This window comes from Tiliqua scincoides, chromosome 3 (assembly GCF_035046505.1).
Source record: "Tiliqua scincoides isolate rTilSci1 chromosome 3, rTilSci1.hap2, whole genome shotgun sequence".
NCBI classification, from domain to species: domain Eukaryota; kingdom Metazoa; phylum Chordata; class Lepidosauria; order Squamata; family Scincidae; genus Tiliqua; species Tiliqua scincoides.
Window position 1 is genome coordinate 16921838 of NC_089823.1, and position 24428 is coordinate 16946265.

Here is a 24428-nt window from a genome sequence, read left to right on the forward strand (position 1 = left end):
CAAACTACTTCTGGTTTGTGATCATGAAACCAGAAGTGGTTTCTGATTGTACTGTTTACAGACTTGGGTAGCCCTACAGAGGCATCCGTGGGGCTCCCTACACATCTGGGACACCAGCACTTGTTACTGTGAGTAGAAACAACCCCCTTCTGGCCCTGGCAGTGGCACAATCCTGGGTATCATGTTGTGCCAGCTGCCCCATCCTTCCATTTAAGTACTCCGTAAGGAGTACTTCCCTGGCTGGTGGGTCATGACCACCAGTTTGGGAACCACTGGGATAAAAGCAAAGGGCTGGAGCTTGTGTCTCTCCCTCCCTGAGAGTTGCATGAGCTCCTGATGTGGGGCAGAGTTTCTACATAATGCAGGGTTTGTTGCTTGTTTTCTTCCTGCAGTGCAATAAGCAACATATGTGTTGCTTGTGCATCAATTTTTTTTTTTGCGCTGTTAATTGATAGAGCATGTGAGTGAATAAGGCATTGGTGGAGGAATTTTCTCTGTTGGTGTTGAGTGATGGTTTAGAATGCTCTTTAGGTAATGCTGAGTTTATGGAAAGGCAGTGATTTGACTCCATGAAGTATTTCAGTGTGCTTTCAGATATGGGGGAGGAAGTGTCTGAAGTCATCAACCTTCCAGTGATAACAAACAACTTGCACGGCCAAAATATTCACAGCCTGGAGGCACTGCAGGATCTCATTTTTTGAATCCATGCATCTTAAAATTTAAAAGAGATTCTACAATTGCTTTGCCTTCCAAAGTAGGATGCTTAAAAATATTAAGTATATGAGGCGAGGCCAAAAAGTTCTTGCCCTCACCGTGTTGTAGGTATGCTAGAGTTCTGTAATTTTACACAATTATAGGTGGGGACCTTCATAATATGCATGCCAGTTCTTGACATTACAGGTCCTGTTAAATCGGTGTTAGAACCACACGAGTAGGAGAAGTTGTCAGGCTGGGCAAACGAGTATTGAACTATGATACGGTTCCTCTATCTTCAAGGGCAATCTGTGTAAGCAATCCGTGTCATCTGTGTATGATGAGGAATGTCCATCATATAAGGCTGTCAAATGATGGAAACAGGAATTCAAATGTGGTTGCACCAGCCTACAGGATGACCCAAGAGAAGGCCTCCATTGGCAGCCACAGAACCAAGTCTGGTGGCGAACGCTGAGCAGCTAGTGCTTTGAGGGCAGACATATGACTGCTAATTTCTTAGCTAGGGAGGTGAATGCTAATAGGGAGTCATATTGTATGGCATCTTACTCATGAGCAAGGTGGCCACACAGTAGGTTTCCAGGTTGCTGGCGCCTTTCCAAAAACAGCAATGTGTGGAATCCGCACAAAGCATTTTGCACCCATATCACAAGAATGAGGAGCACTTTAAAAACTGATTAGTGACCATGGATGAATGCTGGATATACCTATATGACCCTGAAACCAAAGCAAAACATGCCTCATCACCCACTCCCCAAAAAGGCTAAGGTACAGTGGTCAACCAGCAAGGTCATGTTGTCCATGTTTTGGGACAACAAAGATGTAATATTGACAGATTACTTAATAAAAAGAGTTGACAGTAACCGGGGTATACTACAGGAACTTACTGCAAAAGTTAACAGAATGTTATCAATGTAAAAAGTGTGGTTTGCGGTCAAAAGGTGTGTTGCTGCTAGCTGACAATGCGCCTGCACATCCCATTCTGCCCTCCCCTGCCTTAGCAAAACCCCCATGCCAGTCTGATTCTGCCAGCGCGGACTTATTGCTACACTCTCCCTGCAGGGTCTATTCCGGCCTCCCTCCTCTCCCAGTGGCACGAAAGTGCTTTATGGCACTTTCATGACACCTATGGGCCGGCACAAGGGACTTGCACCAGCCCAGGCCTGGGTTAGGGTTGGGCCCTTATTTTGTTATGCTAGCAAAATGAAGCCGTTCTTGCATTGTTAACATGATTTCATAAGTATTTTTTAATTCATGCACGTTTCAGTTAATATTTTGTGTACCAACATGCTCCAAGCAGATCAAAACAAATAAGTGCATATAACAGGCATTTTATTCCTTTCTCTGTTGATAAACTGTACAAGATCCAGTACTGTGGGTGCTGTAGAAATAAATACCTGTTGTAAGCATCTTTCTTGCCATCTGGTGCAATAATGTTGTTAATCTTGATGGTTTCCACCTGCCTTGTTCATATCAGTGTATGTGGTGTCCTTTTTTTTCCTTCTATACATGCTTAATGTTTTAAACATAAGTGAAGTTCCCCTTCAGCCCCCAGATGACATGAACCCAGCTTTCCTTTGGGTAGTTTGGCAGTTTATTTCATCTGAGTCAGGCAGGATGGGGAGACGGGGAGAGTGGCCTCTATCGTTTATTGCACAAAAGTGGAGTGAGCTAAGTGGGAAAGGATTTCAGACGCAGAGTCATTTGCCTTATTTGGTCAGTGTGGTTTGCTGGTCCCCAGCTGGTAATGTTGAGATCACGGATTACCGCATTGCCTGCTTTTAAGCGAACCTCTCCTGGTTCGCTCTTATCCATTCTGCAAAGCATTTAAGCAGTATTTGTTCAAGTACTCAGTGGCCTTTTATTACAGTTCATATCAGATCAAAGAAAATGAAGAAGCAAGCCAATATATTTTTAAGACATTAAAGAAGCTCCCTTCTCTTCCTCTCTCCCAGCCACTCTTAGCATCCCAGCAGTGTCACTACTGCTTTTGGCACAGCAAGAGACGGCTGTTTGTTTGGCTCCTGTACCTATAATGAGAATAATTTGTAGCATTTTCTCTGGCACTTGAAAGCATTCAGAGCATTTTGTATATATTGCTATACGTCTTAAAACAGCCTTGTAAGATCATTCCTTTTTTACTGTCCCATTTGCAGGTGGTGGGCTGAAGCTAGTTGTTTGCCTAAGACCACCTAGCACAATGGTTCCCAAACTGTGGGTCTTGACCTGACTTTTGGCGGGTCACCAAAGGGTAAAGAAAAGATCAGAACTAATTGCCGCAAGCCCTAAGGCTATTCAAAAGTCAGATACTGTAGCTGCTAATTACCCTGCAAAAAGAGCTCGGCTCCTACAGTTTGCAAGCGTGTGTAAATATAGAGAAATAAATGGTTGTGGGTCTTTCTTTCTAGTTAATACTTATACTATTATTTCTTGCTAGGTCTCCTTTTTGAGACTCTGGTAAACATAGTTTGGTCCCAATAGAGTGTTTTTTTCAAAAAGTGAGTCCCGTTGCTAAAAAGTTTGGGAACCACTGACCTAGTGGATTCTTGCAGAGGTGAGGTTTGAACCAGTGATGTCTTGATTTGTACTTCAGGTTGCTATCCTAGATGTACTTAAGCTAGAAACTAACCTCATTGAACTCCATGAGGCTTACTTTTGAGCAGGCAGAATTGTCCTCACAAAACTGTACCCAGGTGGAGTTTTTGCACAGGATTGTGCTGGTAGTCTCTTACTCATGATCCACCAGCTCAGCCCAAGTCTTTTGCATAGGTTCCTAATTTCATAGTAACACAAAAGGAAAATCAAATTAAATTGAGACATGAAATCAGTGATGGGCTGGATGAAGGCAAATCAAGCTGAAACTGAATCTGGACAAGCCAGAGGTGCTGTTGATCAGGAGGGTTGCCACCCCAGTGGTGGAATATTACCCTGTTCTGGATTGGGTTATGCTTCTTTTGAAAGGATCACGTTTGCAGTTTGCAGGGGCTTTTGGACCCAGGCTTGCTCTTGGATGGTCAGATAGCAGCTGCGGGTGAAGAGTCCTTTTACCCCATTTAGGGCCCAATCCTATCCAACTTTCCAGCACTGGTGCAGCCCCGAGGTAAGGGAACAAATGTTCCCATACTTTGAGGAGGCCTCTGTGACTGCTTCCCCACCAAAGGATGCAATTCATGCCCCATTGGCGCAGCTACACTGGCCCTGGAAAATTGGTTAGGATTGGGGCCCTAAATTCCTATGCCAGGTGCATTCATTCCTGAAACTTACCTGGCTATGGTTTGGTCACTACCTGGTTATGCATTGGTGACACCAAGTCTGGATTACTGTATCACACTCTTAAGTGGGGCTGCTTGTGAAGTCTGTTTGGAAACTGTGACTGGTATAGATTGTTAAACTGACAGTAACAGTCAGCAAGGATCATGACTGTGTCATGCCATTATCTTCATTGGCTGCCTGTTTGTGAACACAGTTCACAGTTCACAGTTGCTGGTTGTGACCTGTGAACCCCTCAACAGTTTGGGTTCCAGATACAGGTGTGCACCACTTAACTACAGGGATATTCTCCCATCCCTATTGTTATGAGATTAGGTTGTTAAGCGAACATTCAGCCCAATCTAGTGCCTTTGTTATGTAGACAGACACTTCCTGCCAGACACTAGGTGGCTGCATAGGCTACTGGAGATAGATTGCCTCTTCTTTACATCAAGGACCTCTTTGTTGTGTAAACAGACACTACTGCAGGCTATGGGAGACCTGATTGCTTCACCTCTTTGTTGTGCTTTGACCACTGTCATATATGCAGGTCCCTTGTTAAGCAGCACAGCGTCTGTACTTGTAGAATCATCTCTCCCCATACAAATCCACCCCCAAACCCGAGGCCTTCTAGATAATTTAGTTGCAGAAGTTGTTGCCCACAGAGTATTGAATGACTCGCTATGGGGATTTTTACCATTTATAGCACCCTGTTTGTGGAACTTGCTTCGCAAGTGATCAGAATGGCTGTGGCATAGCTAATGATGTTCCTCAGGTATGATAAGATTTCGCTGTTTCACCAAAGTTTTTGTTCACTTTGCTTCTCCTTCGTTACTCTGTTTGATTGATTTATTTGGACTGACTCTTTGCAGTTCTGTAACTGGCTCTATGTTTTGTTTTTCTGACACTACCTATTTATTCTATATTGTGGTTATAATTGGATTTTGGTTTGGTTTGTTTTTATTCTTTACCCAGTGTGTGATTAGCCTGTGGAACTCCTTGCCACAGGATGTGATGATGGAACCTGGCTTAGCTGCCTTTGAAAGGGGATTGGACAAATTTCTGGAGGAAAACTTTGTCACAAGTTACAAGCTATGATAGGTATGTGCAACCTTGTGGTTTTAGAAGTGGCCTACCTCAGAAGACCAGATACAATAGACTGGCACCAGGATGCAGGCACCTTGTTGTCTTGAGTGCTTCCTGAGGCATTTGGTGGGCCACTGTGAGATACAGGGAGCTGGATTGCATGGGCCTTTGGCCTGATCCAGCGGGGCTCTTATATTCTTTTTTTACTGGTTTTTGCTTGTGAGCTGCTTTGGACTTTCTTGCAAGTATAAGGAGATAATTTTTAGAATTAATAAATGCAGCCCCATGAAAGCATGCTTATTCCCATTGTTGAGGCCTATTTTGACTTACACCCATCAAGGTGCAACATAGGAAGTGCCTTATACAGAGTCAGTTCACTCGTTTATCTAACCTAGTATTTTCCCATATTATTTACATTATTTTTAAAGATTTCTATTGTGCCTCACTCTCAGAGATTCAAGGTGGAAAGCTTGCAGCATAATTTGCAGTAAGTTAGTTTTTACAATGATACTGAGCAATATGTTGGCAACCTTCAGTCTCAAAAGACTATGGTATCGCGCTGTGAAAGGTGGTTCTGGAACAGCGTCTAGTGTGGCTGAAAAGGCCAATTCGGGAGTGACAATCCCTTCCACGCTGGGAGAAAGTGCAGTCTGTCCCTGGTGTGCCTCACTGGCTATGGGCCTTCCTTCTTTGCCTCTTTGCCTCAGTCTGTTGGCCAAGTGTCTCTTCAAACTGGGAAAGGCCATGCTGCACAGCCTGCCTCCAAGCGGGCCGCTCAGAGGCCAGGGTTTCCCACCTGTTGAGGTCCACTCCTAAGGCCTTCAGATCCCTCTTGCAGATGTCCTTGTATCGCAGCTGTGGTCTACCTGTAGGGCGCTTTCCTTGCATGAGCTCAACATAGAGGAGATCCTTTGGGATCCGGCCATCATCCATTCTCACGAATGGATAATAGATATATGCAAAAAATATGGATATATTCGTATATATACGAATGGATATATATGGATGAGCAATATAAACAGTGCAAAAAATATAATACAACAGTCCAAGGGCAGAAGCAAAAACCATTTTAAAAGGGGCATAAGCCGTAAAGACCTGGACAAACAGATCTCCAAGGAATGCTGAAAAGAAAGGAAAGGAGCACAATTGATTTCTCAGGAATGTGCATTCCATAAAGGGGGGCCACCACACGTCCCCTCCCATTGTACTTCAGACTGTTGCGGTATATTGTCTCCCCAGAAGGCATCTAGGCATGGGTAGACCCATGTAGGGGCAGGTGATCCTTCAGGCAGGCTGTCCCGCCTGCTGATTAGCAGTGGTTCTCAAGCAGAAGTCTGCCAGCTCAGCTCCCTAAGATCACTTAAAGTGGAGGTGCTGTGGTCTGAATCAGAGTCCCTCTGAATGCTAGCATGTCCAAACTGTGTCATAAGCAGAGCGCAAACAGATCCATCTCTTGTTGTGCCAAAACCGTTTATAAGATACTTCACATATTAACACTTGAGTGGGAGGAGTGGAGAGAGAGAGAGAGAGAAGAGGGCTTCTTGAGGCTGTCTTGAAGAGACAAGCCAAAATGTTTCTTGCCCTCTTTGACCTAATGCACACTGCGCAGGCAAAAGTCTTTGCTTTAAACTGGCTGCTGCAAGAGCCATACTGACTTGAGTGGAGAATGTTCCTTTTTGTTTATCAAGACAGATGCTCCCATTAGTAACACTATTTTGGACTTGGCTCTAGTTGATGGTTCACAGAAGACTGCTGTGATATCTAGTTGGGGTTCTAGTCCAGTGAGCACTGATTAGTGGCTCAGGACAACGGTCTCCAAACCGCAGACCTCTGTGTTCCAAAATTAACCTTCTGGGTGTGGCAGATGGGGGTGACAAATGGGGGCTGCAGTGTGGAACGGTAAGGGTTCAGTGCTGTGCTCAGAAGGTTAATTCTGGAGCGCTGACTTCGGGTTTGGCAGCTCCTGGCTTTTGCTTCTGCTTACACTTGTAAAACTAGCAGTAGCCAGTGTGTACAGTCTGCTCTAAACCTGGCCCAGCATTTAACAGCTTCGTAGTGGACCAGCTTAGGGTTCTGCCAAGGGACTGAGGACTGTCTCTCTGGACTACACAATTGGAAGCACTGTGCCCAAGAGTAAAAATAGACAGGTCCTAACTTGTTTGCCATGGCCCTAAAGCCAATGCGGTTGCCAAGGCTTGGACAAGAACCCCACAGTAACCTTTGCTGGTTATTGTTGAAGGCTGCCTGAGTGAAGGACTGGGTGGCCTCGATTAACCTTTGCTGCAAGTCTCTCTGTTTCCCGATTTGTAAACAGGAAAACAGTTGTAAACAATGTCATGCGTGTGTTTATTTTCTCATAAAAATGGCCCTGCCTCCCCAACCGGGAAAGAGCTTGCTGTGATGTTTGATAGTTGCCTGGGAAAATATGTGTTAGCAGATGTTGTGTTTTAATGAAAGCTTGTATCTCTAACTGCTAGAATGTGAGCAAAGAGGAGTAAAAATGTGTGCATAAATAAAAATTAAATAGCTTTTATTTTCAGGCAGCTTGCAGCTTCAGGCACTTATAAATAAAGGTCAATTTAAAATGATCAGAGGATTAGAGCACTTTCCCTGTGAGGAAAAACTTGAGTGTTTGGGCTTTTTAGTTTAGAAAAAAATGACAGCTGAAGGGGAGCCAGAGAGGTTTATAAAAAGAGGGGCTTTGTGCAGTAGGATAGATTCTTGTGTCCGTCCCCCAATACTGTCAGAATGTGGAATCAACCAGTGGAAATGATTGGTAGGGAGATCACAACAGAGAAAAGAGTAGTGGTGTTTGTTTTTTTGCAGTGTATAATAAATATATGGAATTTGGTGCCATATGGTAGTGGCTACTAGCTCTGACTGCTTTTTAGGGCCAAGTTTTGGCAAACAGGTCTATGAACAAATAATAGTTCCAGTAGCTTACAGCCCAATCCTAAGCTGGCTTCCATCAGCAAGATAGGCACTTGTGCTCTTGCAAACATGCCATAAAGCACATTGCAACTGTGCAAAGGCAGCAACTGTTACCCTGCACGTGCCCAATCTTGTCTGATCTTGGAAGCTAAGCAGGGTCAGGCCTGGTTAGTACTTGGATGGGAGACCGCCTGGGAATACTGGGTGCTGTAGGCTTATACCAGAGTCTTTCGAGACTGAAGGTTGCAACCAAAGGCCAGTGCCGCCAACGGAGAGGCCTGCACAGGGGACACCTGCGGGAGAACAGGGAGGAGGGTAGCTTAGGGCCAGGAGGAGGGCAGGAAGGGTGGAGGAGGCCTCCACTGCATCCTAACCCCCATCAAGGGCCTGCGAACCATTCACAGGGCTGCTTGGTTCTGCACCAGGGATTTAGCTGGCATGGGTCTGAGTAGACCCATAGAGGCTGCTTGGCCTCAGCATGGGGTAAGAGAACAAATGTTCCTTTACCTCGGAGACCTCTGGCAGCCTCTTTCCTATGCAGTATACTGTGCAGTAGCGTTCTTAGGGTTTGTGTCACCCGCTGTGGGAGACCATTGTGTCACCCCTGCGATGGACCTCCTCCCATGCAGTCAGCAGGGCAACACTCTGGGTGGTGGGCGTGGTGATTCACCTTGCTCTGCCCCTGCAGGTTTATTGGTTATAACTTTTGATAGAATAGAGATATTTCAGTGTGGTTTGTTTCATTGCATTCTGCATCAAATCACACATCGAATGATATTTAACATGGTGACGTTATTTGAAAATACCAAGATTTAAAAACCTTTGGCCAGTAGTAGTGTCACCCTCCTCCCTTTCATGTCACCCAGTGACCGTGTGCTCTCCCCGTGCCTGCCCTAGCGACACCACTGATACTGTGGCAGCCATTTTGGTGCCGCTGTATTTCAGTGTGGGCAACCCATTTAGAATTGGGCTGTAAACAAAAATCACAAAGAGCATTTTAGTACTAAGTGATGAGGACAAGCCGAGGAAAACGTTCCCTTTTGTGCTGTCTTTGTGAATTTCCAGAAGTGTGCTGAAGTTTCCAGCAACAGCAAAAACTGTTCAGATTATAAATTGTCCAAGGAACAGACATACTGACAGGTCCTTAAAGCACAATCAAAGGAGATCATTAAGAAGGGGAACCAAACTCCACTAGTTTAGCCAAGTTGGTTTTCAAACAGGATGATGTTGAAGGAACATGTTGAAATAAAGACTTAAGAAAATGATTGAAGAAATAGTAAATCTTTTAGAGCTCCTCTTCACAGAGTTTGGAAATATATTAAAGTCAGATATTTTCTTCCTTGTGGGGGGAAAAAGTTATCTTTCAAGTGATTTGTCTTCTTAAAAATATGAGAGATGTGAAAAAAGCAGAAAAGGAGCTTTTTAGAATTATTTTTATGAGTCCCGTGGTATGTTAACCCCTGCTAACTGGTTAAGAGGCACTTTTTCAAGTGGGTGCTCCTCTTTTATTTAGCAGGGGGAGAGTAACTGGCCCACCTCACCCCAGTGTCTGTTCTAGTGGCTGTCTGCTGGTGTTGCATCTTTTTAGATTGTGAGCCCTTTTGGGACAGGGAGCCATTAGATATTTGATTTTCTCTGTAAACCGCTTTGTGAACTTTTTGTTGAAAAGCGGTATATAAATACTGTTGTTGTTGTTGTTGTTATCTCTGGCAGGAAACATTTAGCAATTGCTTCAAAGCAAAGTGATGTTAATGCTGATGATAGTAGTGAATTTCCAGAAGCCTTGGATATTCTGCAGTGGTCTAGTGCTTCAGTCTTGCACAGACTTAACAGGTGAATGCCATTGATATTTGTAGGATTGCCTGTGTGCACTCTGTGAAGATACATCATTTGTAACTCAATCTTTGCAGCATTGCATGGGGACTGTAAGGAGCAAAACTGGGCAGGATGCATCAGCTCCTAGTTCCCAAATCCTTCTGCTTCTGTTTGCCCATCCCCAGATTCACATGTTTATTCCAGGTTTGTGGCTGAATGGGTGGGCTTAGGAACAGGGAGGAACAGAGAGGACTGGATCCTCTGTCTAATGCCAGGCATATATCTGTTCTTCCTGCCTCCTAAAGGCTACCCTCTTAGTCAGAAGCCGTGACGTTGAACTTTGCATTGATGGAACTGGGTTCTACTTGGCTCTGTTTTTCAGTACACAGCGGTCTCCAGTTTGGAGACAGCTGGTCTAATACCTGCATTGTGACTTTCTAAACCAGAAAAAAAGTGTCTGAGTAAGTAACCAAAGTGTAACAGCAGTTCCATAAAAATTTAAACAAAGTGAAAGTAGAGTCAGCGTCCTTCAGTGAATTAAGAAAGCAGAAAGCTTTTGTTAGCACTTTTAGGATAGAATGCAGGAGGCGGATGTGATAGGAAAGCAGATCTCTGTACAAAAAAAGAGAAAATCCTCAAACCCTTCCAAATTTTGTGACATTTCATGAGGCAACCTCTTCCCCAAATAAGTGACAGCCCCTCCAGTAAGGCTTCTGGCATAAGCACAGCATGCTTGGTTAATCATTTGAATTAACGTGTGCCTACCCCCTCCCACACATTCCTTCTTTCACTGGTTATATGAAAAGAAGGTTCACACTTCAACTTTTTTAAATGGAGCTTTTCACTGACAATCGCATAATAAGTAAACTGAGCATGTTTTCTTCAATTTAAGTCGATTCAGTTCGTATACCAGTGAGTACTTTAGGCTTGAACATCTGATTGATAATAAACCCAACTACTTGAAAGGCAAAGTAATCATATAACTATAGGAGAGGCACTAGCTAAATCAGGGGTGCTCACACTTTTTTGGCTCGAGAGCTACTTTGAAACCCAGCAAGGCCCGGAGATCTACCAGGGGGGAAGGAAACGTCTGACAGACACCGCCTTTGATGTATGGAGCCCCTGCTGGACCAGGTCAGAGGAGGCCCACCAAGTCCAGCTTCCTGTGCCCCACAGTGGCCCACCAGATGCTTCAGGAAGCACACGGGAGGCCTCTCCTCTCTCCCCACCCCACATACTGGGGGCAGCCACAGGTCCCCCCAAGAGGCACATGCCCAGCCTTGCTGCACTACGGGGGGGGAGGAGCTCCCCACTCCCCGCCCTCCAAACTCTTTGTGGCTGCGCCCTGAGACCAGCAGAGAGAGGGAGGCGTCGCAGGTCCTCCTCGGAAGGGGCGGGGGGCTTCCCCGTTTCCATGGAGAGGGGCTGCGCGTGCAGGCGGCAGGGGGGTCGTCTCACCTGTCAGCCCCAACCGAGGGACTGGAAGGGAAGGGGAGGGTCACTCGGGGCTTCCCGCGGCAACCGCCATCAGAGCGACTCCATCTCGAACTCCCGCCCCCTGAAGAGCAGCTAAAGTGTCAGTTTCAGTGTCAGTTTAGTGTCAGCTAAATAGTTACTAGACGAAACTGACATATTAACAGTTTGGAGAGACAGGGCTCCGCGATCTACTCATTTTGCCTCGCGATCTACCGGTAGATCACGATCTACCTATTGAGCACCCCTGAGCTAAATGGTGTGTAAACTGATGCGAAAAAAACTAAGAGTGAAAATAATTATTAAAGTTAGTGTTTAGGCATTGTAACTGCGTCTCAATGGTCTAGGGCAGGGGTCTCCGAACCCCATCCCAGGGGCTAGATACGGCCCGCAGCAAGCCTCTTTCCGGCCTGCGGCCAACCTCTTGTCCCCTGAAAGCCTCCGGCCCACTCAACTGAACATGACCAGAACTGTGCTCTGGTTGTGTCTGGAGGGTATTCTGAGGGCCAGAGAGGTTGAATGAATGAGCCCATTCATTCATTAATTCACTCATCTAAGTTCCATCTCTAATTTATTTATTTAAATTTTATATTTAAATTTTTTTTCTAGAGGGTGGTCTAGAGGGTGGAGCCTCCATTTACCGGAAGATAATATCTGAAGGTCGCCAGTTCGAGGCCAGCCGCAGCTCTGTGATTGGCGAGACCTTGAAACAGCTGACAAGCTGAGCTGAGTTATTCCACCAGCTCTTTGGTGTGAGCGAAGAAGCGTCTTGGCTGCCCTTCAAGTGACAGATGAAGGAGCTGCTTGTCAGCCAGTGTGGGAGGCAACTGGGGGTCAGACCATACTGTGAAAGATCCATCTGAAATGTTATGTGGTTCTTGAAAGACCAGAACCTTTCTGTTATTGTAAAAATCCCCTCGGGGGTTTCGAGATAGCCTGCCTATATGAACCGCCTTGAATGAAGTCAGAGGAATAATCCGATGACAGAAAGGCAGTATATAAATACCAGTATTATTATTATTATTATTATTATTATTATTATTATTATTAATGTCCATCCTTGTCTCTTAATGTTACTTCTAAGCACTCAGGGATTTATTTTGCCCCCTCTTCCTTTTCTGACTTTAGTCTTCCAGGAAAAGATCTCTAAACCCTGCCTCAATACTTTCTCTGTGCAGGGAGGAAGTTCCCTGCTATTTCCTCTCCCCATCTCCTGTTTTTCTGTTCCCTCTGAGTTGGTTGCTCATCTGTTGAAAAGAAGCTGTCATTTTGAAAAGGTCTATCTCCTAGCCTTTCAGCTGAGTCCAAGTAGCTGTTGAAACACTCCACGATGGAGGTAGTACAGGCCCACTAAAATGCCTGAGGGGGGACATGATTGAGACATACAAAATTATGCAGGGGATGGACAGAGTGGATAGGGAGATGCTCTTTACACTCTCACATAATACCAGAACCAGGGGACATCCACTAAAATTGAGTGTTGGGTGGGTTAGGACAGACAAAAGAAAATATTTCTTTACTCAGCGTGTGGTCGGTCTGTGGAACTCCTTGCCACAGGATGTGGTGATGGCGTCTAGCCTGGACGCCTTTAAAAGGGGATTGGACAAGTTTCTGGAGGAAAAATCCATTATGGGGTACAAGCCATGATGTGTATGCGCAACCTCCTGATTTTAGAAATGGGCTATGTCAGAATGCCAGATGCAAGGGAGGGCACCAGGATGAGGTCTCTTGTTATCTGGTGTGCTCCCTGGGGCATTTGGTGGGCCGCTGTGAGATACAGGAAGCTGGACTAGATGGGCCTATGGCCTGATCCAGTGGGGCTGTTCTTATGTTCTTATGTTCTTATCACCTCTTCATACATGCGAGTCCCAAACAGAGACTTATTATAGAGGTTTCCTCTTTCTCATAAACATCTCAATGGAAGTCCAGGTTCTCATTTCCATAGAAGTGTTTGTTGTTGACTTTTATATCACAATCAGTTTCTTTGGATAGCTCATATTTTTGGAGGAAGTCCATTGTTCCCCCCTTTTAAGGAAGGTACTCATAGTGTTAAATAGTCAACTAATTTTGTATGCCTTAGAACCCTTTCAGATATCCTCTTCACTTAAGAACTCTTACTACACTTATCCTTTCCACACTACTCAACTGGCAATTGAAGAGTTTGGGTTATGCATGATGTGCCCACAACATAGCTGCTTTCCAAGCCAAAGTTATCCTAGTGCCATTCCTTGCATATGACTGGGATCCCGTACTGGTAGAGAAAATACCTTTGCTTGCAACAACACCTTGCATTCTGCTGTTTTTAGAAGGGAAACCAAGTTTACTTTAATACCACTAGCCAGGTTGTTATACCCCTGTAAGATCCAGTTAAAATAACATATTTCAGTAGTTGTCAAACTGTACTTCATAGCACCGAGAACCACTTTTTAGAATGACAATCTGTCAGGATCCTCGGGAAGTGACTTCATTAACCTGGAAGTGACGTCATGGCTGAAAGTGGCGTCATTGATTTAGATTTCAAACGTAAGCTGAGATCAGCCAAAAGTCCCATTGCACAGTGTGCTTGTGCTGTTATGTTGCATAGCTCAGAATTCAAACGTTCCAGCTCGAACATCAAAGCAGAACACAGACTTGGATTTTTCTCCAACCGCACAGTCCTCCCCCCTTTCCAGTGTCCCATCTTTCCATTTATTCAGGGCAAAGCACCATGCCTCTCTCCCACTGGGAGCCCACCCTGTCCAGCAGCTCTGCCCCCTGTATTTTCAGCTCTGTATTTTCAGTGGCAGTTGAGCTATGTGCTCCACGACCCACCCTAGTGGGTCCTGCCTCACAGTTTTAGAAATGCTGGCATTTTTCAAATTGAGGGTGAGGAACAAATGCAATATGCTGGTAAAATTCTTCAGTCTAATTCTTCAGCTTCCCAGTCTAATGCAGAGGTGGTTATGATTTAGCAGGTTTTCTGTGTTGAGCTGCAGTTTTGGAAGAGAGGAGTTTGGTGGTGGTGGTGGGGAGAGTTTGAGGAATTGTTGAAGAGATGGTAGAATAAATCTGAGTGACAGTGAACCACTTCAATATTGTATGTAGTGTAGGAGCTCTTGGATTAATCAAAATAGTTCTCCTATGTCACAGAACAAATCCTTTGCTCCTGAAATTTTATTTTTTTTTCTTTTTGTTTCATTGGTACTTCTTTTTGAGTCTCAAGAAATTTTTGGGAGATGGAGGGCAGTGGCTGTGGCCTGCCGTCCCCCAAATCAACGTGTCTCGATGGCACTAACAGATGCATTTTGGTAGGTTTTATAGATTTTATACTGTTCCTGGGAATAGTTGTCCAAATACATATATATTAGTGCCAGAAAAAGCTGACTTGCTGGCATTGATTGAAATTCCAGCAGTTTCATGGTGGCCTAAAAATAAAGGAGATGTAAATTCAGTGGAGACTGCTGAGTGTTGGCTCAGGCACGGACTGTTTTGTTCTGGTATTTCGCCCACCTCATACCATCAGAAAAATGCATGCTAGCATGTAGTAAACAGTGAAGAGAAAATGTAAAAAGCCTATTTGTTGCACCGCTTTAATGTAAGTACAGTTCTCAGGCCGAATGGTACCCTGGTGGCAGGAAGTCATGGTTGTTAACTTCTCATTCAGAATAGCTGGTTCCAAAACAGAGAATGTTTAAGGTGGGATGAACCAATCCAATATAATCAACGTTTTTGTTGCTTTGTCCAGGAGAGAGGAAGGAATTTTAATTGTCCATTAGCCATGCCTGGTAGTTGGGGATATGGGTAGGCTCTTAGCAAGGTCTGTGTGAAATGATGCATCATTTGAGCAGCTAATTTATCACAGTCATGGCAAATCAAGTGCTTCAAACCCTGAGTTTGGTCCAGTTCATCTTGCAGTGGGAATTGCCGTAGGCTTCATTTAAATACTGAATGAAATGAGACTTCAAAAACAGCCCTCTGTCCTCAGGATTTCTGCTTTAAAAGCCATTTCTGCCCAACATTGCATGTACGCAACAGGGATCAAATGTGAATAGGGATCAATCTGTGGGCTGAGCAGAAATGGGTTAACATGGACAGAGAATCCAGTGGATTTTTCTCTCTATTTCCAATTGGGTATATTGTGTTATGGTGATTTGTTTTAATGCATTCTTAACTGTGACAGTTAAATATAAACATTACACAAAGAAATGTCTTTTTAGAAGTGTAGTGAAAGTGCCCTTTAGGGCAACTGCTAAGACACTGATGGAGTGGTTAGACAGTGGTTAGACTGTTACAGATGGAGTCTGTAACAGTGGTTACCATGACACTTTGTACTAGTAAAAGCTATTTTAGCTAAAGCTATTTTAGTAAAAGGACCTGAGCAGCCCTAGGACACAATCTCCGGGTACCTGAAGGGTTACCCCAAATGCCTCCCCTTTTACCTGGTGGTGTTCTAGTCCAGTGGTCTTCAACCTTTTTCATTTCTGTAAGTTGCCATGTTTCCACAACGGAGGCTTCATGACCCCATTGCGGCCCCAAGCCCAGGGTTGAAGAACACTGGGTTAGATAAAAATGTTCATCCAGACTGGTAAAGTCTCTCTAAAAGCATAATTTATATTTTTAACCATCTAAGGGGATTGTTTTGTTTCACTGGATTAGTTAACGAGTACATTGAAACTTGCACCCAAATGCCAAATTTAATTCATTCTGGAGATGGAAACTGGGTCATATTCTTGCTAGCCTTGTATTCTCCCCACAGTTAATGGCCTCTTCAGATTTGCTCATTAGTTCAGATCAACCTCTTCTCCAGATTCATAGCCTGTTGCTTATTCCAGAGATGTGTATAGGATGTGATTTAAACCAGTACTTGAAGGGAACTGTTTAACCACAGCATAGCATTTTGGTGATTAATATAGGAGTATGACCACTTTAATCATCAGATGTTCACTGAAGTTAAGCTCTTTCATTCAGAGTGTTTTTCCTCCTGTGAGAATACGAGAGAGAGAGAGAGAGAGAGAGAGAGAGAGAGAGAGAGAGAGAGAGTCTTCCCTTTAACATAATCTCTGTGCATCTGGTTGTCATGTTTTTTCTTTACCTTGTTTAAACTGATTCAGCTGTATACTCCATTCAGGTCTTATAGTTCTTCAAAGACTTCAGTGCACACAGCTGGTAGGAAGATGGCATTCTTGACTTTGCCTGAGAAAAACTTGGAATGGGGGGGGGAGGTGAGGAAAAACTTGCTGAAAAAGAACAAGATGAAAACTTGGACGATTTACAATTAAAAACTCAAAGATAATCACAAAAACGATATGGAAAAAGTGCAAAAGAGCAAGCAAAATGATTACTGAACTGGCGCACCTCCCTTACTAGGAAAGGCTACAGTGTTTGGGGATCTTCTGTCTAGAAAAGAGGCGTCTGAGGGGGGGACATGATTTGAGACATACAAATTTATGCAGGGGGTGTTTAGAGTGGATAGAGAGATGCTCTTTTCCCTCTCACACATCACCAGAACCAGGGGACATCTACTGAAATTGAGTGTTGGAAGTTAGGAAAGATGAAAGAAAATATTTATTCACCTAGCGTGTAATTAGGCTGTGGACAAGGTCACAGGAAGTGGTGATGGCATCTGACCTAAATACCTTTAAGAGGGGATTGGACAAATTTCTGGAGGAAAAGTCCATCACGGGTTACAAGTCATGGTAGGTATGTGCAAGCTCCTGGCTTTAGAAGTAGGCTACCTCTGAGTGCCAGATGCAAGGGGAGGGCACCAGTTCGCAGGATGTGTCTTGTGTGTTCCCTGAAGCATTTGGTGGGCCACTGTGAGATATTTCTATACTGCTTTCCAAAAAGTAGCTCACAAAGCAGCACAGAATGGCCCAGGTGCGGTTTTCTGTTGCTCTTTCTCTACTTTTACCAAAAACTGGTCTGGCTACATAGACAGAATTTGATTCCAGGAATGGGCCAGGCCAAGTCAGCAGCCAGCCAACAACGCTCTAGGCCAAACCCACGTGTCTGGGTAAAGACTGTGATGCCAGCTAAGTCAGAGGCTTCAAGGGCTGACCTAAGCACTTTAGAAAATCATAATACAGTAGTTGCTTCTGCTTAAAGCTGTATCTGCTTAAATGCTTTTCCCTGTTTTTCACCAGAAAGCAAGATTTTATTGATAGCTATCTAGTCTGACGTAATTCTACTCCTTGTAGATAACTTTAGTGCAGAGATGGTTGTTTTGCTACATAGGGAGGATATTGATGCATCAAACTGGAGATAGTTATTGTCTTGCTTTCTGAAAATTGGCATGTAAAATGAGAGAAGCGATGAGGTTGAAGTCTCCCATCTTATAAATATTCAGTATTGCAAATTAGATCAGAACTCTTGTTAAATGTTTCCACAAACCTTTATGGTAAAGGAAAGAAAAATTGGCACTTTTGCTTTTAGCAGCACAACTTATTAATCTATTGCAGTAGTTCCCAAACTTTTTAGAGGCCCTAGAGACTGCTGCCTGATTTATAAATGCCTATGGGTGTGGCTGTAATGGTCATTGGGCAGCAGTGCCTTCCCCGTAGCAGCTTGTTTAACCCTTGATGCACATAGCTTAGTCTACCCTGTCAGTTTCACAAACCACTAAAAATTGGATCACGACCCACTGGTGGGTCCTGTACCCACAGTTTGAGAATCGCTGATCTATTGGGTTTTGGAAATCAGTATTGCACCAATGTATAAAACTACAAATGGCTATAGTGGAAGCATTTTTGCATCAAATGGATGCATTTGTGAGGTGAGTGAGAAGGAAATAAAGAAAGCAAAAGCTTGACACTAGTTGGTTGCATTCAGATCTACCAAAACATGGTTTGGAGGACGTGAAAGAAGCCTTGACTTGAACTCTTCCTCCCTATCATGTGGCTTAATACAGTAGAGCCCAAGCCAATCAAACCATATTTTGCTCTTGCATTCAAATCAGCAAACTGTTCTGAGCAGGTTTTTCTGCCGGTATAGTTGACTGAGGGCCCAATCCTATCCAACTTTCCAGCACCGATGCAACTGAAATGCAGCCCCAAGGTAAGGGAACAAACACGATGCAGTACACACCCCATTGGCATGACTACACCGGTCCTGGAAGATTGGATAGGATTGGGCCCTCAGTCTACACATGCATGCTATGACTTGATGGCTCTCAGCTAGAACTGTGAATTGAAATTGTATGTTTTTAAGAAGTGCAAAAAGCTCTGCATTTGAGGTGATGCAAGTGTTCTATCTGTCTTGATTTCTCATGCACATGAATGAATGATTGAACGCTGATGCATGAGGGGGCCTGTTGTTTACTGCTGTTCCACATTTAGGGCTTTGCTCCTACATCCCACAACTGGAAAGACTTCTCTGCCATTTTTCCAACTCTTTCCATAGAAGTGACTGTTTCCATTTCTTTACTTTTGGAATGTCTTGTTTTCTAGGAAGGAAAGAAGAAGTTTGACAAAGAAAGTGAAAAATATTATTCTACGCTAGAGAAGCACTTAAATTTATCAGCAAAGAAGAAAGAGTCACACCTGCAAGATGTAAGCCTTTTTTTTTTTTGCATTGGGGTTATGACATTTTTAAATGGTCACATTAATAAAGGAGAAATGTATTTAGGGCCAAATATATTCTAATATGCAGTCTTCTGGCCTGGTACTTAAAGCATGATTATATAAGAGAAATAGTTTTTTAAACCCAGTATTAAGGCAGTGCTTGTGTGTACTACAACAGGGATGGCTAAGTGCCATTATCCCAGGTCCCACATGGATTTGCTTTCTTTAGAAATCAACAGTTTAGGTCAGTGGTTCCAATACTGTGAGGCATAGTTCATGGAGCAGCACAGCAAGCACTCAGGGAGCAGTTCAGGACCATAGCCACTCAGCAGCAACACTGCAGTGCAACGCTGAAGGCTGCAGAGCAGAGGTTTGGCAGGCAGCACTTCTACATGTGGTTTTTGGCAACTGAAAAGCCCACCCAGTTGCCTGCCATGAGCCTCTTGCTGCTGTTTTTAGGGTTTCTTCATCTTCTCTAACCCAGAAGTAAGTGGTGGTGGCATCATTGCTGACTACTTCATCCGCTAAAATTGAGTGTTGGGAGAGTTAGAACAGACAAAAGAAAATATTTCTTTACTCAGCGTGTGGTTGGTCTGTGGAACTCCTTGCCACAGGATGTGGTGACGGCATCTGGCCTGGATGCCTTTAAAAGGGGATTGGACAAGTTTCTGGAGGAAAAATCCATTATGGGTTACAAGCCATGATGTGTATGTGCAACCTCCTGATTTTAGAAATGGGCTATGTCAGATGCACCAGGATGCAGGTCTCTTGTTATCTGTTGTGCTCCCTGGGGCATTTGGTGGGCCGCGGTGAGATATAGGAAGCTGGACTAGATGGGCCTATGGCCTGATCCAGCGGGGCTGTTCTTATGTTCTTATGTTCAGGATGCCAACCTGCAGCAGGGCAGGGCAGTACGGCAGCGGTTGGTTTGGGAGCACTGGCTTAGGTGACTGCTCATGCTGGTCCTTGCTAAGGCTGGCTTTTCTGTGCATCTCTGTGGCTGCCTTGTGTGAAGGCAGGCAAATATGGAGGCCTGGATCATGCATTTTCAGAGGGCGCTTTCATTTCAGTGCTCTTGCTGTTCTCGCTGCTTCTTGGTCGTAAGTAGGCATTTGTAGAAAATGGTTGAAAAATTTAATCATTTGTAATAATAAATGATGTATAATAAGGATGTGTAATAATAAATGATGCATAATCATTTGCAATAATAAGAATAGACTCTTAAAGGCAGTTTTATGAACTCAGCATTAGGTCTTGATTATTAGGCACTGAGCAGATGCCTACATAATGAAAGCAGCAAGTTGAACAAGAAATTGTTGTTACCTGTCTACACTGAATTTATGCATTCACAATTCCCACCAAGGAATAAAACCCATTCCCATTAATGGCAGAGAAAACAGATGCTCTTACCATTAAAAAGCAAGTTGGAATGTAGTTCATGGTATATTTTCCTTACAAATTGTGACAGCCCAATCCTATCCACACTTTCCTGGGAGTAAGCACCATTGACTCTAATGGGACTTACTTCTGAGTAGACATGCATAGGATTGGGCTGTTAAGAAAGGTTAAGTGACAATTCATTCTTTTGACTTTAAACAAAATGCATTTTTATACAGGGAAGTTTTAAGGATTTATTTATCACATTAATCTATCCCAGCAACAAAATGCATTAAAAGAAAGCCCAAGAACAGTGAATACAGTAAAATTTAAAAACTGTATTAAAATAAATGGATTTGGCTGACTTGAGCTGAGGAATAAACACATGGAACAGAAGAGTAATTTGCTTGGCCTGTTCCTTCATGCCTAGCTGTCCCTCTCCATAATTGATGCAGATCCTTGGAAAGGCTGACTGTAATGTAAAAATTTTAGAATACTTATGAATTATGTAAATTGTCTTTTATGATGGTGAAAGTCTACAATATGTTCTGCCAGTTCAACAATTGGCTGAGCTGCTTCTGAGAACAAAAAACCTGGATTTTGAATTATCATAGCAGAAATGGCATCTAGAGTCACACCTTGCATTAGAAAGCCCTGCTGAATCAGGCCAAAGTCTATCTAGTCCAGCATCACTGGGCTGGGACATCTCCCTTATGAGGGAAGGCTACAATCTTTGGGACTCTTCAGTCTAGAAAAAAAACGCCTGAGGGGGAATATGATTAAGACAAATAAAATTGTGCAGGGGATGGATAAAGTGGATAGACGGATGTTCTTTTCCCTGTCACACAACACCGGAACTAGGGATCATCCACTAACATTGAGTGTTGGGAGAGTTAGAACAGATAAAAGAAAATATTTGTTTACCCAGCGTGTAATTAGTCTGTGGAAGTCCTTGCCACAGGATGTGGTGATGGCATCGGGCCTAGATGTCTTTAAAGGGGGATTGGGCAGATTTCTGGAGGAAAAGTCCATCGCAGGCTACATGCTGTGATGGGTATGTACAGCCTTCTCATTTTAGAAATGGGCTATGTCAGAATGCCAGGTGCAAGGGAGGGCACCAGGATGCAGGTCTCCTGTTGCCTTGTGTGCTTCCTGAGGGATCTGGTGGGTCTCTGTGGGATACAGGAAGCTGGACTAGATGGGCCTTTAATCTGATCCAGTTGGATTCGTCTTATGTTCTTTTGTTATGATTAAAAGCATGGACTACAAATTATGAAATCGCTGCATGGACATAGGCTAGCTATGATTTCTTGGCCCAAATACAAAATATAAGGCCTGATCCAGCAGGGTTCTTCTTATGTTTACCGTCCACAGTGGCCCACCCATGGCCCAGAGCATCCAGAATGATCAGTGGGCTGGAATACCTCCCTAGGTAAGGCTACAAAGTCTGTCTACCTCCACTGATTCCCTGCAGCTGGAATTCAGAGGCAAACTGCTGCTGGATTTGATAGGGGTACATAACCATTGATAGATGTGCCCCACATAAATTTGTCCAATCCTCTTTTAAAGCCATTCAAGCTATAGGTCATCATCACACCTTATGGCAACAAATTCCACAGGCTAATTATGTACTCTGTGAAGACGTACCTCCTTTGGGTCATCCTCAATTGGTCAATTTAGGACCAGCAGTCAGTTGATGCCCTGTTCCGGTATTGTGAGAGGGGGGAAAAAACATTTTTCTATCTACTGTCCGAACACCATGCAGAATTTTACAGGGCTCAATCATGTGGTTTCTCTCTCTTAATTGCCTTTTTTTCCAAACTAAGAAGCCCCAGACTTTGTAGTGTTACCTCTGGAGGTATTCCAGCCCTCTGATCATTTTGGTTGCTCACTTTTGCATCTCTTCCAGCTCTACAGTATCCTTCTTGAGGTGTGGGAACCAAAACTGGACACAGTATTCCAGATGTGGCCACTCTATAGATTTATTTATGGGGAATATAATATTAGCAGTCTTATTCTCGGTTTTTCTTAGCATGGATTTTGCCATCTTTTCTGCTGCCATACATTGTGTTGATGGTTTTTATTGAGTGATCCACCACAAACCCAAGATCTCCTTCCTGATTAGTCAGTGACGGCTTAGACCTTTTCAGTGTATGTATGAAGCTGAGATTTCTTTGCCCTATTGTGAATTAGTTGACACTTGCCAGCATTAATTCACATTTGCCATTTGATTGCTCAGCCACCCAACCTGGAGAGACCCTTTAGGAGCTCTTTGTTATCTGGTTTGAACCACTGAGAATAGTTTGGTGCCATCTGCAAAAATGGCTTCCTCACTGTCTACCTCTAAATTAAAATGCTTATCCCATCACTGATCCTTGGGGGACCGCACTTCTTCTTACTCCCCTCTAGTGTGAAACTGCCCATTTATTCCTACTCTCTGCTTCCTGTTACTCAACTAGTTACCAATCCATAAAAAGGATTTATTCTATGACATTTGCACAGAAGTGAAGTTCAGGACTTCAGGTACGCACTATCAACTGGCTGACCTCTATCCATGTGCTGGTTGACACCCTCAAGAATTCTAGATAGGTGAAGCACGACTACATTTAACTTTGTAGAAAGCGCATTGGTTCTCCTTCAGCAAGGCTTGTTCTTCTTGCTGCTTCATCATTTTACTTTCAATAGTTCTGGTTATTATTACCTACTCTCTAGGTGCATGCCATTCATCTATTGTGATGTCTATGTCTGTACTTTGGAAAAAGTATTTTGTAGAAAGATCTCAGGAATTCATGTCATAAAGAAACTTGCGTGATTTGAGTATGAAGTATGAGTATGAAGATCAGAAACTTTCCTTTTCAAAATGTGTGAATTGTTTTTCCCCATGATTCTTCAACTTGTCCAGTCAGCAAATTTCCTCATTGTGGAGAAACACTTGCTGTTAAGTTCTTTAGAAATCTATGGGACGAATAATCATACTTAAGTTAATCTTCATTGATAATGCATCTAGATCTCTTTGGATTGGGGCCAATGTCTTTATTTACAATGTCAGTTTCCTTGCTTGATATTGGGGGGACTTGTTGAATGAATACAATAGTAAAGATTTCTAGCTTCAGAATTTTCCCTCCTTGTTCCTATCTTACAACCAAGTTTTAAACAACTAGGGCTAGAAATGTCTTGTTACCTATGAAAGATCATGCATTGCCTTTATAGTTTATCACTTTTTGATCCCTGTCTCTCATGTGTTGCCAGATGTAGGTTTGTAGTGGTTGATTTGTATTTCTGATTATGTCTAATAGCATACTCTCATGCTATTCATTTGTTATCTAATAATAATTCTTTTGTTATCTCTGTAGTTCCGTTTTTGCTTTTCCATTTCGCAAGTTAAGTAGTGTTCTATGCAAATGCTCATGTAATTTGTATTCAGTGCAGCCCAGTTGCAGACTTTGAATTCCAATTTGCTTATCCTTATTTTAAAATAAAGTATATGTCATTCATTCTTCCTATCAAATAAAATACTGAAGAAGAAAAGGAATGATGTCTAAGATCCAGTAAACTACCCATCTAATTACATGTACCACAGAGAGGCTTTTGTGTGTGTTTGAGCCTTGTGCTAAATAGCAAACTGCTTTTAAATGGGGGAGGGAGGAATTTCAGAAGCTACTTGTAATGGGGTACAGATGTCTGGTCAAATTAGAAAAAGTTGAAACTTTTATTGGGCAGGCTTGAATCTTGGCCGTGCCTAAAGTTTTTGGGATTCTGAGCAATGAATGGGTTTAGTGTCCATTAATGGGACACTTTGGAAGTGCCACATTGAGCCCCTTCATAATCATTTCAGGAAGCTCTGACACCAGTTAATTACTGGTGCTAATTAATTACAAGGGCCCCCATATCAGCAGATCCTGTAGCCATGGATTCACTTATCCGCTGATCAGGTCCAGGGCCCCGCAGCTCCACATGCAGCCCTTCCAGAGGAAAGAGGAAAGCCTCCTCACCTCCAGAGGGCCTCTGAGCTCAGCAGAGGCAGAGGATGTCAGTGTCTGGCCTCTTCTAAGCTCTGACTGAGCTCTGAGACTTAAAAAAAAAAAAAGCAACTTCTGGTTTTTCCGTGAAACCAGAATTGACATTTTTAACGTCTTATAGGGTATTAAAAACGTCACTTCCGGTTTCTCAGTGAAACCAGAAGCCACATGTTTTGAACCTCAGAGTACAGTCTGAGCTTGGCAGATGCCAGGGACAGACATCCTCAAC

At 43.5% G+C, this 24428-nt stretch overlaps 1 protein-coding gene and 1 pseudogene across 2 annotated transcripts in view; both read left to right on the plus strand.

The window, feature by feature from the left end:
- The window catches only part of ARHGAP42 (Rho GTPase activating protein 42), a 161845-nt gene that overhangs the window by 82645 nt on the left and 54772 nt on the right, over positions 1-24428 (plus strand). For both annotated transcript variants that reach the window (XM_066619343.1, XM_066619344.1), the window contains one exon: positions 18690-18791. In XM_066619343.1, the coding sequence (XP_066475440.1) occupies positions 18690-18791 (102 nt within the window). The remainder of the gene's footprint in view (positions 1-18689; positions 18792-24428) is intronic.
- LOC136646404 (5S ribosomal RNA) lies at positions 8077-8193 on the plus strand (annotated as a pseudogene).